Genomic DNA, 14840 nt, shown 5'->3' with positions numbered 1-14840 from the left:
GACCTGACTGTCCTGGAATTCTCACCATCAGATCTGAAAGGGAAGCAGAAAAAAAAAACCCCAATGATCAGTACACGCTCTCTGTTCTTCTCCTGGTGCCCTATGCAATGGCCTTGTGGCCTAACACATGCCGGGAAAAGGAAGGGGAGGGTATTTCATGCAGAGGAGAGCCAATGGGAAAGTTGTTGGGACCGGGAAGAAGATAGTATGGTGGGGGTGGACTGAACCAGGGGAGGAGTGGGTGTGGGTGAGGTTGGAGAGGTTCTTGGAACCAACCATGAGGGCCCTGGTGGGTCACAGTGAGAAGTGAGGCCCAAATCGAAGTGGCTAAGAGGCAGCCCACAGCTGTGGGCCAAGGCAGAGCCCCCCACTTTAAACGCAGAGAGACCTAGCCCTGGATATTAGTTTTGCCACAGACCAGCCCCGTGACCCAGGCAAGCCATTTCCCTTCTCAAGACCTGAGCCTCAGTCTCCCTCTCCCCACCTGGAACATAAGGCCAATCTGGGCAGGACTGTTGGGATGATTAAGCCCTCTGGAACCCAGCAGACAAATGCCAGGTATTATTAACAACATAGAAAAGGCTTTGCCAATTGCCTAGTTCAACCTGCTTATTTTCTAGATGAAGGGAATGAAGCTGAGGGGGTAAGTGAGTCAGCTGCTGGGCTCCTTTCTACTACGCTGGCCTGCCTTCTTCAGCTGGCCTGCCTTCTTCATCGTGAGGCCCCCTCAGAGGTGAAAGAAGGGCAGAGAGGAGAGAATGGGGTGCAAGACAGCTCTGAGGGAGCTGAGGGAATGAGTGAAATCTGCAGCACACCCCTCTGGCTGCTTCTCCTGGGGAGGGGGTGTGGTGAGGGGCAGGGAGGATTGGGATCGTGGCACTGGGGTATCCAGGGTGAGAAAGGGGAGACAGGACCCAGGAACTTGGAAGAATTGGCAAAGTGTGGGAAGCAGCTTTTCTCATCTCCTTTGTCTTCTTCCTCCTCCTTTACAGTCCCCCCGCCCCTCCCCACACTCCCCACCCGCCACCCCCCCCAGCCCCACCCCCGCCCACATTTTCCCTGCAGAGAAGAGAGAGATAACACATCACAGGCTCTGTCCTCAGGTAAGAGAACCAAGACTCAAGCTCAGTGAGAGGAGCATTATCTCTGCTGCATGCAAAATGAGACAGGGGTGCATGGGGAGAGGAGGTGGACCTCAGAAGAGAGTATTTGCTATAAGAGTGAATGGGATCCCTGGGTGGCGCAGCGGTTTAGCGCCTGCCTTTGGCCCAGGGCGCAATCCTAGGATCAAATCCCACGTCGGGCTCCCGGTGCATGGAGCCTGCTTCTCCCTCTGCCTGTGTCTCTGCCTCTCTCTCTCTCTCTCTCTCTCTCTCTCTCTCTCTCTGTGACTATCATAAAAAAAAAAAGAGTGAATGGAGCCTGGTGGGATGAGCACTGGGTGTTATTGAACTCCAATAAAAAACAAACAAACAAACAAAAAGAGTGAATAGAGCCCTCACAGAGAGGTAGGGCAGGCAAGCAGCAGGGCACTGGAGCTCTAACAGAGCACTCCCAGTTCTGCTACTTACTAGCCACATGATCCTGGGGAAGGCACTCCCCTATGCCAAGCCTTGGCTTTCTCACTTGGAAAATGGGGTGAGGGGAGGATCCCTCCCCTCATCAGGTGGCTATGAGGCTTGGCCTAGCACACTTTCTGCCTGGCACATGGCACGTGTGTTCAGCCAAGGACAGTGGCACTAACCTTTAGCCTTCACAGCCCCCTAAAGGGACAGAGGACTAGGGCCGCAGAGCACGTTTTCACATTTATTAAAACCTTCCATCTCACTCCGAAGCAGCAAGACTGCTTTGAGGCCTGGCTCAATTTTTCACAGGTACCAGGTCGGAGGGGTCTGACTTCAATGATCCTTCAAGGCCAAGCCCCTCAGCCTCTCTCCCTAACACTAAGCCTCTGCTCCAGGCAGGCTGCCCCCACCCCACCCCCTGAGCCCCGGCACACACTTAATAGGTCTACTGTATACCAAACCCAGACCTGGAAATATGAACCTTCCAAGAGCTCATGGACTGGCCCCCTGCCCCAATCTGCTTTAGAGCATAAGCAACATATATAATCATCCCCATCATCATGTGAAAAATCGCTGAGCACCTGCTATGTACCAGGCACCATGTTAGGCTCTTTCCCTACATTATCTACTTTGATCCTGCAATGTGAGAACTGTTCGTCCAATTTCTAGATGATTAAACTGAGACTCAGAGAGGTTGAAATGATTTGCCACACATCATACAAGTAGGGGAGCTTGGCATAAAGCCCAAAGCTTGTGCTCTTATCACCATACTCCACTGTACCAGTGGCTTGATGCTGAGCACATGCACACCATTAAGGTGAGATCCCTTGTCCTATATCCCTGATGCCAAGACAGACTCTTCCTCTCTAGGGCTCTTTCTTCTGAGGGGTTATCACACATGTACTTCTGCTCCAAAAGCATTTCTATGTGATGTGTTACAGTCCTCAAGATGGCACTTCAGGGGAGTGAAAGAGCTCCAAGCCATGATGCAGATGTATTAACCAGTTCTCCTCACCGTGGACTAATTCTTACCAGTTTAAGAGTGTTTGGCATCATGCAACATTCAAGGTAGGGGTGCTTCCCACCTCGGAGGTTTCCGGCTCCTTACACATTTAGTATGTTATGAATTACATGTAGATAACAGTGACCATTAATGCTATTCTTTCCTATACCTCCCTGGGGCTAATGACCTGCCGAATGGTCAGTCTACCTCTTACTCCACTAAGCTGAGCCACTATTCTTTGGAAGATAGCACACACTTGGATAAGTCACTTCTGGCTAGACCTTGGTTCCTCATCTATAAACAATGGGGCTGTGTTAAGTTGAGTTCCCAACAACCTTCAGGCTCTGAAATTTTTTGTTCCTTTGGAATGCCAAAGTTTCTCTTTTGTATCAATTTGGTTCAGCTGTCTAGTACATAGAGACCCAAAGACCCAGGGGACAAGGCCTCCCTTTATCAATCCATGTCAGGAGAAGAAATCAATCTGTCTTGCTACTCCCACAGCCTTCTCCTGATGACAGGCCACTTAAGATTCCAGGGTTCTCAAAAGGTTTAACAGGGCCAGTTCCTATCCTCAGGAGTGGTCCTCAATAAATAGTAATTCATCGGGGGATCCCTGGGTGGCGCAGCGGTTTGGCGCCTGCCTTTGGCCCAGGGCGCGATCCTGGAGACCCGGGATCGAATCCCACATCGGGCTCCCGGTGCATGGAGCCTGCTTCTCCCTCTGCCTGTGTCTCTGCCTCTCTCTCTCTCACTGTGTGCCTATCATAAATAAATAAAAAAAAATTTTAAATAGTAATTCATCAAAGCCTATGAGTACAGTGACCGTATTTTCTGAACCCAAAACTTGGGCATGTAATCGGACCGAGGATTTTTTTTAAGCAATCTCTACATCCAACATGGGGCTCGAACTCACAACCCTGAGATCAAGAGTCTCATGCTCTTCCAACCAAGCCAGCCAGGCACCCTTGACCAAGGATTCTGACACTGCTGCTTCCAGGTATAAGAAGCAGTCTGGCAGATGAGACAATAAATGGCAAAATATGGAAAGTTCCTGAACCTTTGGGGGACCTATTGGGATAACAGGGCAGAATAACTGAAAAGAATGTAAGCCCTTCAGTTGCCACATTGGGGTTTCTGCCCTTGCCTCCTGACTGGTTCCCTGCCTCTGGTTTAGGTCTTCCCAGCCATCCGTAAACAGCACCTCAGGAAACAATAAGATGCCTCACCCCAAGAACCTAGAATTAGATAAACAAGACTGTCCTCTGAGAGCTAAACTAACAAACATAAAATATATCAGAAATGAGAAATGCAAAGTTACCTGAAAGAGACAGACTGGTCCTCAAGTCAGGATGTGAGTTGAGTAACATGTCTAAAAACTCTTGTGTCCAAGAGAAAGGAGGTTGGATACTGATGGAGGTAGATTTTTTTTAAGGAAGCCTGAAGGACAACCATGAACAGGGCTTCTTCCAGCAGTGCCCTGAGGACAAGGAGGTGGGTATCCTAGCCCAGGTATCACACAGGTCTCTCCAAAAACTGACAATCAGCCCTAGGGCAGCCAGGCACCTTCTCTCCTAGACATTGCCTGGTCTAACTGCAAGTCTCTTCATTGGAGAACTCCCTTCTCACTGCTAAAGGAACATCTCTAAAGTACACATCAGTTGATGTGGTTCTCTTGCTTTAAGCATCAGTAACTCCTCCCAGTGACCTCCCTGCCTGTCTTGCCCAAACTCTCTAAGGCTCTCCACCTCACCCTGCCCTCCCATCCCTTTTTCACGCATCTGGTATTGGCTACCTGGAACACTCCCTGCCCCTCTTTAGGTCTTTTAAATTATTTTTTTGAGATCTTTATTTATTTGAGAGAGAGAGAGAACGCACAAGCAAGGGGGAGGAGTAGAGGGAGAAGCAGACTTCCCGCTGAGCAGGGAGCACCGATGCGGGACTCGATCCCAGGACCCCAGGATCATGACTTGAGCCAAAGGCAGACGCCTAACCAACTGAGCCCTCCAGGTGCCCTTTTAAAATTATTTTTAATTGTATTAAAGTGATACGTGAAACAGCTGAAAAAGTCAAACTGTCAAAGGATCTTAGAATGAAACTCCTTTTCTTTTTTTTTTTGTTTTTTTGTTTTTGTTTTTTTTTTTTTTTTTTTTTTTTTTTTAAATTTATTTATTCATTTGAGACCCAGAGAGAGAGAGAGAGAGAGAGAGGCAGAGACACAGGCAGAGGGAGAAGCAGGCCCCATGCACCGGGAGCCCGATGTGGGACTTGATCCCGGGTCTCCAGGATCGCGCCCTGGGCCAAAGGCAGGCGCCAAACCGCTGCGCCACCCAGGGATCCCTGTTTTTTGTTTTTTTTTAATTTATTTTTTATTGGTGTTCAATTTACTAACATACAGAATAACCCCCAGTGCCCGTCACCCATTCACTCCCACCCCCCGCCCTCCTCCCCTTCTACCACCCCTAGTTCGTTTCCCAGAGTTAGCAGTCTTTACATTCTGTCTCCCTTTCTGATATTTCCCACACATTTCTTCTCCCTTCCCTTATATTCCCTTTCACTATTATTTATATTCCCCAAATGAATGAGAACATATAATGTTTGTCCTTCTCCGACTGACTTACTTCACTCAGCATAATACCCTCCAGTTCCATCCACGTTGAAGCAAATGGTGGGTATTTGTCATTTCTAATAGCTGAGTAATATTCCATTGTGTACATAAACCACATCTTCTTTATCCATTCATTTTTCGTTGGACACCGAGGCTCCTTCCACAGTTTGGCTATCGTGGCCATTGCTGCTATAAACATCGGGGTGCAGGTGTCCCGGCGTTTCATTGCATTTGTATCTTTGGGGTAAATCCCCAACGGTGCAATTGCTGGGTCGTAGGGCAGGTATATTTTTAACTGTTTGAGGAACCTCCACACAGTTTTCCAGAGTGGCTGCACCAGTTCACATTCCCACCAACAGTGTAAGAGGGTTCCCCTTTCTCCGCATCCTCTCCAACATTTGTTGTTTCCTGCCTTGTTAATTTTCCCCATTCTCACTGGTGTGAGGTGGTATCTCATTGCGGTTTTGATTTGTATTTCCCTGATGGCAAGTGATGCAGAGCATTTTCTCATATGCATGTTGGCCATGTCTATATCTTCCTCTGTGAGATTTCTGTTCATGTCTTTTGCCCATTTCATGATTGGATTGTTTGTTTCTTTGGTGTTGATGAAACTCCTTTTCAATGTTATTTTTTCTCAGTTCACTTTCAGATTTCTAAAGTATATGTTCACATTGCTAATCTGCTTGTGAAACTTCTTTTGTGTGTCCTTTTACATTTTTTTGCCAAAGTAATACATGTATGTAGATTTTCAAGTCATGCAGGACTGTGAGGATTGTAAAAAACAGATTCTCCACTCTACCCCCTTCCCACACCCAACCCCCACTCTCTGAGACAAACCCACTTCAACTCTTTTAACTGCTTGTTCAGGTATTTACCTCATCATTTCTAAAGAACCCGTGCATACACCTACCTCAATACCCAGTACTGGTAGCTGACATTACTATGACTGCATCAATGCTAATAATGGATAAATCATATCATATGCTATAACTACATTTCTTTTCCCATACTACTTTTTCTTTTCCCTGGGGTTGATGGTGGTGATGACTTTGCTTGCTTAGTTTTCTTCAGAACGATGATCAGTTCTCCCCAAACTCTGTCAGAAGTGCATTTCTTCTCTCAACGTGTTTTGACACATCAGGCAATCCATCAGATTTTCTTCTTTTTCCCTTCAAGACATTGTCCCTACTGCAATTCAGGCTGGGCGCTCTCTACACCCACCTAAGGTTGCACTAAGATCTTGTCCCTGCCCCATCACTCTGGGATTCCTTTCACCTTTCATCTGTTTCCTAGATCCCTTGGACTTTTTTCTGACTTTATGTCTACATTTTGCTGGAGCACATTCTCCAGCACTCTGAGCAAAAAGGCCTAGGACATAAAATCTTCAGACCGCATCTATCTGAAAAATGTATTCATTAGGCCTTCAGCCTTGATTGATAATTCTTTTTTTTTATTATTCATAGAGACACAGATAGAGAATGAGAGGCAGAGACACAGGCAGAGGGAGAAGCGGGCTCCATGCAGAGAGCCCGACTTGGGACTGGATCCAGGGTCTCCAGGATCATGCCCTGGGCTGCAGGCGGCCCTAAACCGCTGTGCCACCGGGGCTGCCCCTTGATTGATAATTCAACTGAGTATAGATTTCTAGGTTGGAAATTATGTTTGCTCAGAATTTTTAGAACACTGCTACATTTATTGTCTCCTAGCTTCCAGTGCTGCTGTTGAGAAATCCAATGCCATTCTTTTTCTTGATCTTTTGTGTATGATATGTTTTTGTTTTCTGGAACCCCTAAGGATCTTCTCTTTATCACTGGTATTCTGGAATTCCACAGGCATACCTTCGTGTGGGTCTTTTTATCATTTATTTTGCTGGTTACTCAGTGGGATTTTTATTCCTTCAGTTCTGGGACATGTTCTTGTATTTTGGCTTTGATTACTTCCTTCGTGCTGCTTCCTCCACTCTCTATTTCTGGAACTCCTGTGGTTGGATGTTGGAGTTCCTCAACTGATCCTCCAATTTTCTCATCTTTTCTCTTCTGTTGTCTATTTCTTCATCTTGTTATTTTGCTTTCCTAGGATGTTTTCTCTCCTTTTATTTTCTAATCCTTCCTGCTGAAATCTTTATTTTGACCCTATTTTTAATTTCCCAGGGTTCTTCTCCTCCCTCCTGACGTCTGTTCCTTCCAAGTTCCTTTCTTTACTGTTTGTTTGCTTGCTTTTTTGGTCACTCTATAGGTTGATATCTTCTTCAAAAAGCCTTGTACTATCTGATCATATCTAGCTACCTAAGGCTTGCCAGTGGTGTGCGTGTGTGTGTGTGTGTGTTAAATGTCAGTTGTACCAATGCTTAATTTACATAAAATCAAATATACCAATCTTAAGGGTCCTTGGCTGGTGATCCTTGGTGATTGGTTTCCCTAACACTAACAAGCAGATGGGAAGCTCTGTATATAGATGAGGATTGCCAGGTGGTAGGCTTCACTACAGTTGCTGGGCTGAAGCCTGTTCTTTTGTTGGAAGACTCCCATTTGTCATCTTTTGCAGGCCTTTCTCTAGAGCCTTTCAGTTTCCTCAAAGAAGACTACTTTGATCCCTTGTATGCTCCTGACTTTGGTGTCCTAGAAGGAGGAAAGTGGGAGGAGGTTGGGGTCCCACTGTTTAAGGATGCAGAAACCTTTGCTTATAACCCTATTCCATCCCACCCTTTATTGTGCCTGGTATCCCCAAGCCCAGGGCCTCTTAACTTCAATTTGTCCAAAAAATCAACCCCCATCTGCAGAGATGGGGTTGGGGGTGGAGGAGGCCCCTCACTAGATGGGGCCAGGGAGGGGACAAGAGGGTCTGTTAACAGACTTTTAAAATTCTCCCTGTTTTCAATTCCATACCTCACCCTGCCTTCTGTGGTTCATAGTGCCTCTGAATTCTCATATTTCAGTTGGATTTGGGGAAGCAGCAGAGATAAATAAGTTAATTCAACTCATTATGTTTAACAGGAAGTTCCCCCTTTTTTTTTTATTCCAGCCAACTCCTAATCATTTTCCGTGACTCATTTAGGCAAGACCTCCTCCAGAAAGCTTATCTTAATGTTTCTAGGCTGGATGAGGAGGCCCTCCTCTGTTCTCCTGTAGTATCCTTTTCTTGCTTCCATCACAGCCCTGATCAAACTGTTCTGAAAGTGTCCATTACCGTGCCTGACTCTCCCTGCAGAGGGGGAGCCCCTGGCAGTCTGGGGCTGTGACTTAGTCACACCTGTACCCCTATATCTCAGGGTCTGGCTCACAGAGGTATGGAGCCATTATGTGGTGATGGAATGAATGAACAAATGAATGACTACCAGAATGTGTCAGACCCAGCCACGGGTAAAATCTAGAAAGGGAAATAAGCTGAGGACAGTTGTTCCTCTACAAGGCCAGTTCCCCAAATGCTGTAAGTTTTAGAGCTGTATGTGCAAGGATGCCCACTGCAGCCTGATTTAAAACTGTGGAAAAAATGGGCCCAGCTTCTGTGCCCTACATTCGGAGGATGGTTAAGTACATTATGGTATATCAGTTGCCGTTAAAAATAATGCTCGTGGAGAATATGCAATTACGTGGGGGAAATGCTCAAGTGAAAAGAAGCAAGAAAAAAATCGTATGTGCTGTATCATTTCAACTACATGAAAAGAATAAAAAAGAACAAGGGAAATACATCAAATGCTCGCAGTGGCTGCCTTTGTGTGCTGTAATTACAGGTAATATTTTTCACCTCTACTTTTCTGAGTTTTTTCTACATTTTCTAATGCAAGGATGCATTAAATGTCTAATTTTTTTAAAAGCTCCTAAGAAATGAAGGTAAATGTCCTGCAAGTGCTATGGAGAAAATACTGTGATGGGGGACCTAAGAGTCTGTGGGCAGGTCCAGCTGTGCTTGCTGGGAAGGCTCTGTTCTTTACTGCTCAGAGGCCTTGAAGACTCAGGCCCATGGATACCACCCATCCCCTCACTGCAAAAGCAGGACCTAGCTCGGGAAGCCAAAGAAGGGGGATCTTGGGGTCTAGCTTATTACAAATCACAATACCATAGGCCATGCTGGGAAACAGAGGGCCCTAAATTGGACCCCAAACTTTAGATGCCTCTCTCCATGAGGTAAAGGGTCTGTGGGGCCATGGGAATACAGCCATCAGGATCTTTGGCCCTCTGTCTTCTAGACTGCACTCCTGGTACCCAGAACCCCAGAGTCTCCTGCCTGTATCTCTTGAGCTTATTTGCAAGAATTGTGTGGTCTTATCATCCAGGTCCATCTGCTAGGCCCAACAGGTGGCCAAGGGGAAGTTGGATGGAGACAGGGCTTTGATGTGTATGTACTCCATGAATATGGAGTAGCCATATTCATCCCAAGGTTCTATAAGAACCATAGGTAGGAAGAGAAGCAAGGAGGGCCAAAAGCCTCAACTGGTACCTGGGCCCTGAAAAAGTAGAGGCAGGCAAGTCCATAGGTCCTTAGGCCTCAGGGTTTATAGAAAGGCCTAACACTAAGAGGAAGACAGATCTAGGTTCAAATCCACTTATTTGCTGTGCAACCACAAATGAGTCCATTCCTTTCCCTGAACCTCAGTTTCTCCAACTATAAAACAGGTATAATAATATCCACTTCAGAGAGTTGTGGTGAGGCTTGCTGGGGACAGAACAGCCTAGTGGTTACGAGCACAGGCTTTGGGTCAGACAGGCCTAGACCTCAATTGCAGCTCTGCCCCTCTTAACTATGTGAATTATATCTGTAAGGTTCAGTTTGCTCATCAATGTAATGTAAATAGCAATAGCATTAACCCAACAGAGCTTCTGGAAGGATTATGGTCATAAATAATGTGCAAAACATTGGAAAATGCTTCAATGAGGAAAGGCTGCTTAATAATAATTGTGCAAATACTGACTATGGTGGAGTCGACGGGACCTTCTCTACTCCCCATACTCCTGTCCAGCTTGATTTTTCACCATAGCACTTAACACTATAGGACAGATTCTGCATCCTCTTGTTTCTTTTCTGCCCCTGCCTGCCGACCCCCAGATATCCACACACTAGAATATCAGCTTCACAAGGCAGAGATTTTGTCTGCTTTGTTCAGTGTTGCCAAGTACCTGGAACAGTGCGACATACAGAGAAGATGTTCTTCTACAGTTTAGTAGCTATCTGCTCCTTAGGGGTAAAAAGATGTTCTTGGCTAATAAAATAGCCAGAATATGGGCATGGGAGCACAAAGAAGTCCACTTTGCTTAGGGAACACGACACAGTTCAATACAACTTGAATACTGGTCAGGAAAGGAAGAACATGGCTAGAAAGATGAGTGGAGCCCTGGCCTTTCCAAAAGGAGCATGCAAGAGCTTTCCTAGACCAAAAGTGATATAAAGACTTACTTGCAATGGCCAAGGAATGGAAAAGCCCTGAGGAAAAGGCAAAAGACGCCTCCTAACTTCAAGAGCCACCTAAATCGTGACAATGTGAAAAGTGACTGTAAAAACCTCTTGAAAGAGGGCAGCCCTGGTGGCCCAGCAGTTTAGCGCCGTCTTCAGCCCGGGGTGTGATCCTGGAGACCCGGGATCGAGTCCCACGTCAGGCTCCCTGCATGGAGCCTGCTTCTTCCTCTGCCTGTGTCTTTGCCTGCCTCTCTCTCTCTCTTTCTCTCTCTCTCTTTCTCTCTCTCTCTCTGTCATGAATAAATAAATAAAATCTATGCTGAGTGAAATAAGTCAATCGGAAAAGGACAAACATTATATGGTCTCATTCATTTGGGGAATATAAAAATTAGTGAAAGGGAATAAAGGGAAAGGAGAGAAAAGGAGTGAAAATATCAGTGAGGGTGACGGAACATGAGAGACTCCTAACTCTGGGAAATGAACAAGGGGTAGTGGAAAGGGAGGTGGGCGGGGGGTTGGGGTGACTGGGTGATGGGCACTGAGGGGGGCACTTGGCAGGATGAGCACTGGATGTTATGCTAAATGTTGGTAAATTGAACTTCAATAAAAAATTTTTTTAATCTTTAAAAAAAAAACAACAACTCTTGAAAGATAATTCAGAAGGAGAAGACTCCTGCCCCAGGGACCCATCTGAGCCAAGAATCGGACCTAGAAATGACACATAGGTGGTTAGAGAAGTCAGGAAGATGAGATGATGGTGACATGCAAGAAAATCTTATAAAGGTTAATAAGAGAGAACCACTAGATGAGCCACTGGGCAAATCAAAAAGCTTGTTGGATAATGAAACCACTTTCAGCAATCAAAGGCCAAGATGGTGGCAGAGATGTAAAACGAAGGCCATGATAATCTCGGTTGCTGATTATCCTTTTGTTGGTGATCACTCTTCCTATGGTCCTTGATGAGCACTATTTGTGGAGTAAGTTCTAGGATGCTGAGGATGATGATGAAGACGGCTGCATACTTCAAAGGAAATATTTGGCTATCACTTTTCAATTTCTTTTCTCAGGAATAGGCAGTGCCATTTTACATTATTATTTTAAAAAGAAGACAGGCAGAGACTACAACGAAGAGCCTTGAATGCCAAACAACAGACTATTGTCCTGTAATTTCTGGGGAGCCCTTAGGGAGCTCAGCCCTGGGACTGATAAGGTCAGATGCTGCCTTCCCTGATCCCAGGCTCCTTCCTGTCAAGCAGGCTTTATTTGGTCTTAAGCATATTCTGCCTTCTAACAATCCAAAAAGAATAAAGTGACTATTTATTAAGTACCTATGATGGGTTCGGGGCTTGCACTGTGTTCTTGACAGCTGGGCAAGATGGTTATTCTTCCCATCGTACAGATGTGAAAACTCAGGCTCAGGACAGCCATGTGATTTGCCTAGAGTTATGCAGCTAATAAGTGGTGGGGCTGAGATTCAGGTCTGGTTGGTCTAACTCTAAAACCAACGCTTTTAACTGCTACAGCTGTGGCTTCCTTCTGTCATGCCAGAGCTAAGTGGCACTTCATCTCCCATACCAGCCTGTGAGCTTGGCCTCTCTCCCTCACCTGGCCCCCATCTCCCCTATACACAGTGCAGCCCAAGCCCGGCATCCACCCTCAACCATAAACATTCAGGGAAGTACTTCTGGAAGAAACAATCATTCTAGGTCAGAGGGAGGGCACCAAACAGGGAAGGTGGGATTAGGCACAGGTATTACAGTCCAGATCAGCTCAGCATTAGGACCAAAAAAAAGAAAAAAAGAAAAGAAAAAAAAAGAAAAAAGAAAAAGAAGGGGAAGAGAGAGAGAGAAAAGTAAAATGGAACTGGCTCTCTCCAGCCCTCCCTTCCTGCCTCCCTCTGCTAGAGGCAAAGGGATGGAGGATCAGTCATGATGGGAAGGAGAGTGGGTGGAAGTGGGGAGCAGCCTAGAGCAGCTCGCTGTTGCAGAAGCCTCACTCAGCCTCAAAGCCCCCTCCTGTGTGCTAGGGGCCCTGGTCTGGCCTACCTGCTCCCCCTGCCTAAGCAAAGGAGGCTGGGCTGCACTCCCAGGAGCCCACTAAAATGAATGTGGAAAACAAAACAAGATATGAAGTCATAACAGTGAAGAGGATGGAAGAAAGCAATATCAACGGATGAGAGATTTAAATGAAGGTCTGTAAGCTAAAAACAAAGAGAAGAGTGTTCATATTTGAAGGAGAGCCAGGGACACCATTCAGGGGGTGGCAGCCAGGGTGGGAGCCAATCAGGCCAGCAGAGGCCCAGAGAGACTCCAGACTTGGAGATGATCAGGGATGATCAGGGACGATCAGGATCTGAAAACAGGGGGATAAACTGAAAATAAGTACATGAAATCCTCCCCTGCTCCCCTAACTCCCAAATCCAGAATACAAGCTGCCTGGCATGTGCCCCTAGGCAAAATGTCAGAGAGCTTCTAGCTAAAGGAATTAAACTATCTAGGGTGAATTAGGGCACCCAGTGGCATGTTGGTGTCTCCAGAATAAAGTGCTTTACATTCTGGCATTTAGGGGGCCACCCATGATAACAGCCAGCTCTCTGGAGGCTCACCTGAAATAAAGCTGGCAAGTGGACAAGACAGCCTGGATATATAAACATATCAATCAGGCTTTCTATGAACTCATTCATAAACAATAAAATGGAAAGTATGAGAGAAAAGATAGGCAGCCTGGAGGATCAATCCTGGAAGTTCAACATCTAACTAGCAGACATTCCAGAAAGAGGAAACAGAGAAAATGAAGAGGAGGAAACTACCAAAGAAATTATGTAAGAAGAGATAAAAGGCACTGGATTGAACACTCACTGAGTACCAGGCCAGGTGAATGGAAAACAGACCTTGAACTGAGTGCTAGTGACATGGGTATGTTTGGCTTGCAAAAATTGCCCCAGCTGTTCATTTGTGATATGAGCACTTTTCTGTATGCATATTATACTTCAGTGTGACGTTTACCAAAAAATCCTTCTTCTAGAAAACTCCAGGTAAACTGTCCCCAGAAGATGTGCTATGATTATCCTGCAGTTTCAAGGAGCTCCATATAGCGATAACTAAATAAGTAAGCAAGCAAGCAAACAAACGAGGGAGAAAGTCCTAGGCTCAAATATAAAACAAAGTAAAAGGTGGCATGATTTTGAGCCATGCCATAGAGAGTAAGAAAGGAAAATTCGTTTGCTCTTGACGCGAGGCACATCTTCCTATGAGGACAGAGGTCGTGACAGTGGATCCTGAAAACTGAGCTGCAATTATAGTCATAATCACATAAACAGAGTATATTGGTGGTCCACTTTTATTTGTTTGTTTTTATTTGTTTTTATTGAAGTTCGATTTGCCAACATATAGTATAACACCCACTGCTCATCCCATCAAGTGCCCTCCTTACTGGGTGAGGGGTGCCCATGGGGTAACTGGGTGACGGGTAGTTGACTTTTAAAATCGATGTGTCTTGATAAAGCACTGGAGGCCTAATTATTACAGGATGCAACTGCAATCAACCTTGTGGAATGCAAAAGTGTCGAGCACAGAATGTGGGAGGTGCAAGGGTGGAGAGATAGAGGGAAGGATGGGGCCCTAATAACTGCCTTACAGACCCAGTGGTGAAGAGATACTGTAGAAAATGGATGGACTCAGAAACTGTAGTTTAAAACAGTGCTTAATAGGGGCACCTGGGTGGCTCAGTGGTTGAGTATCTACCTTTGGCTCAGGTCATGATCCCGGGGTCCGGGGATTGAGTCCCACATCGGCCTTCCCGAGGAGCCTGCTTCTTCCTCTGCCTCTGTCTCTGCCTCTCTCTGTGTGTCTTTCATGAAAAAATAAATAAAATCTTAAAAGAAATAAAAATAAAACAGTGCTTAATAAAGTTACAAAGGCAACTAACAGAGGAACCAAAGTATTAATGTTAACTATCACAATCTGTGCGGGGGAAAGATGTGTCATAAATAAGTTAAATCCTCATTTGTCGGAGGAGAAGGAAGTCAGTAGATAATGTTTCAAGTTGATAAATGAAGAAATAACCATGAAAGCACATGACTTAGATAAAACCACCACCAGAAAACCTAAATGATAAAAGCAGTAACCTCTGGGGGCCGGAAGGGGAGAAGAGGGAGACATTGGCTTTTTACTATACACGTGTCTGTGTACTCTTTGCCGTTTTTTTTTTTTTTTTTTTTTTTTTTTTAAAGATTTTGTATTTAAGTAATCTCTCCACCCAACATGGGGCTCGAATC

General features: G+C 45.6%; 1 protein-coding gene across 6 annotated transcripts in view; it reads right to left on the bottom strand.

Annotated features, from left to right (window-relative positions):
* The window catches only part of IQSEC2 (IQ motif and Sec7 domain ArfGEF 2), an 80163-nt gene that overhangs the window by 53151 nt on the left and 12172 nt on the right, over window positions 1–14840 (bottom strand). For all 6 annotated transcript variants that reach the window (XR_012026319.1, XR_012026320.1, XR_012026321.1 and 3 more), the window contains exon 2: window positions 4–33. Coding sequence is in view for 3 of the 6 variants with exons in the window: in XM_072816149.1 (XP_072672250.1) it covers window positions 4–33 (30 nt within the window). In the remaining 3 variants the exon portion in view is untranslated. The remainder of the gene's footprint in view (window positions 1–3; window positions 34–14840) is intronic.

This window comes from Canis lupus, chromosome X (assembly GCF_048164855.1).
Source record: "Canis lupus baileyi chromosome X, mCanLup2.hap1, whole genome shotgun sequence".
Lineage (NCBI taxonomy): Eukaryota > Metazoa > Chordata > Mammalia > Carnivora > Canidae > Canis > Canis lupus.
This window is presented reverse-complemented; position numbering and strand designations above follow the sequence as displayed.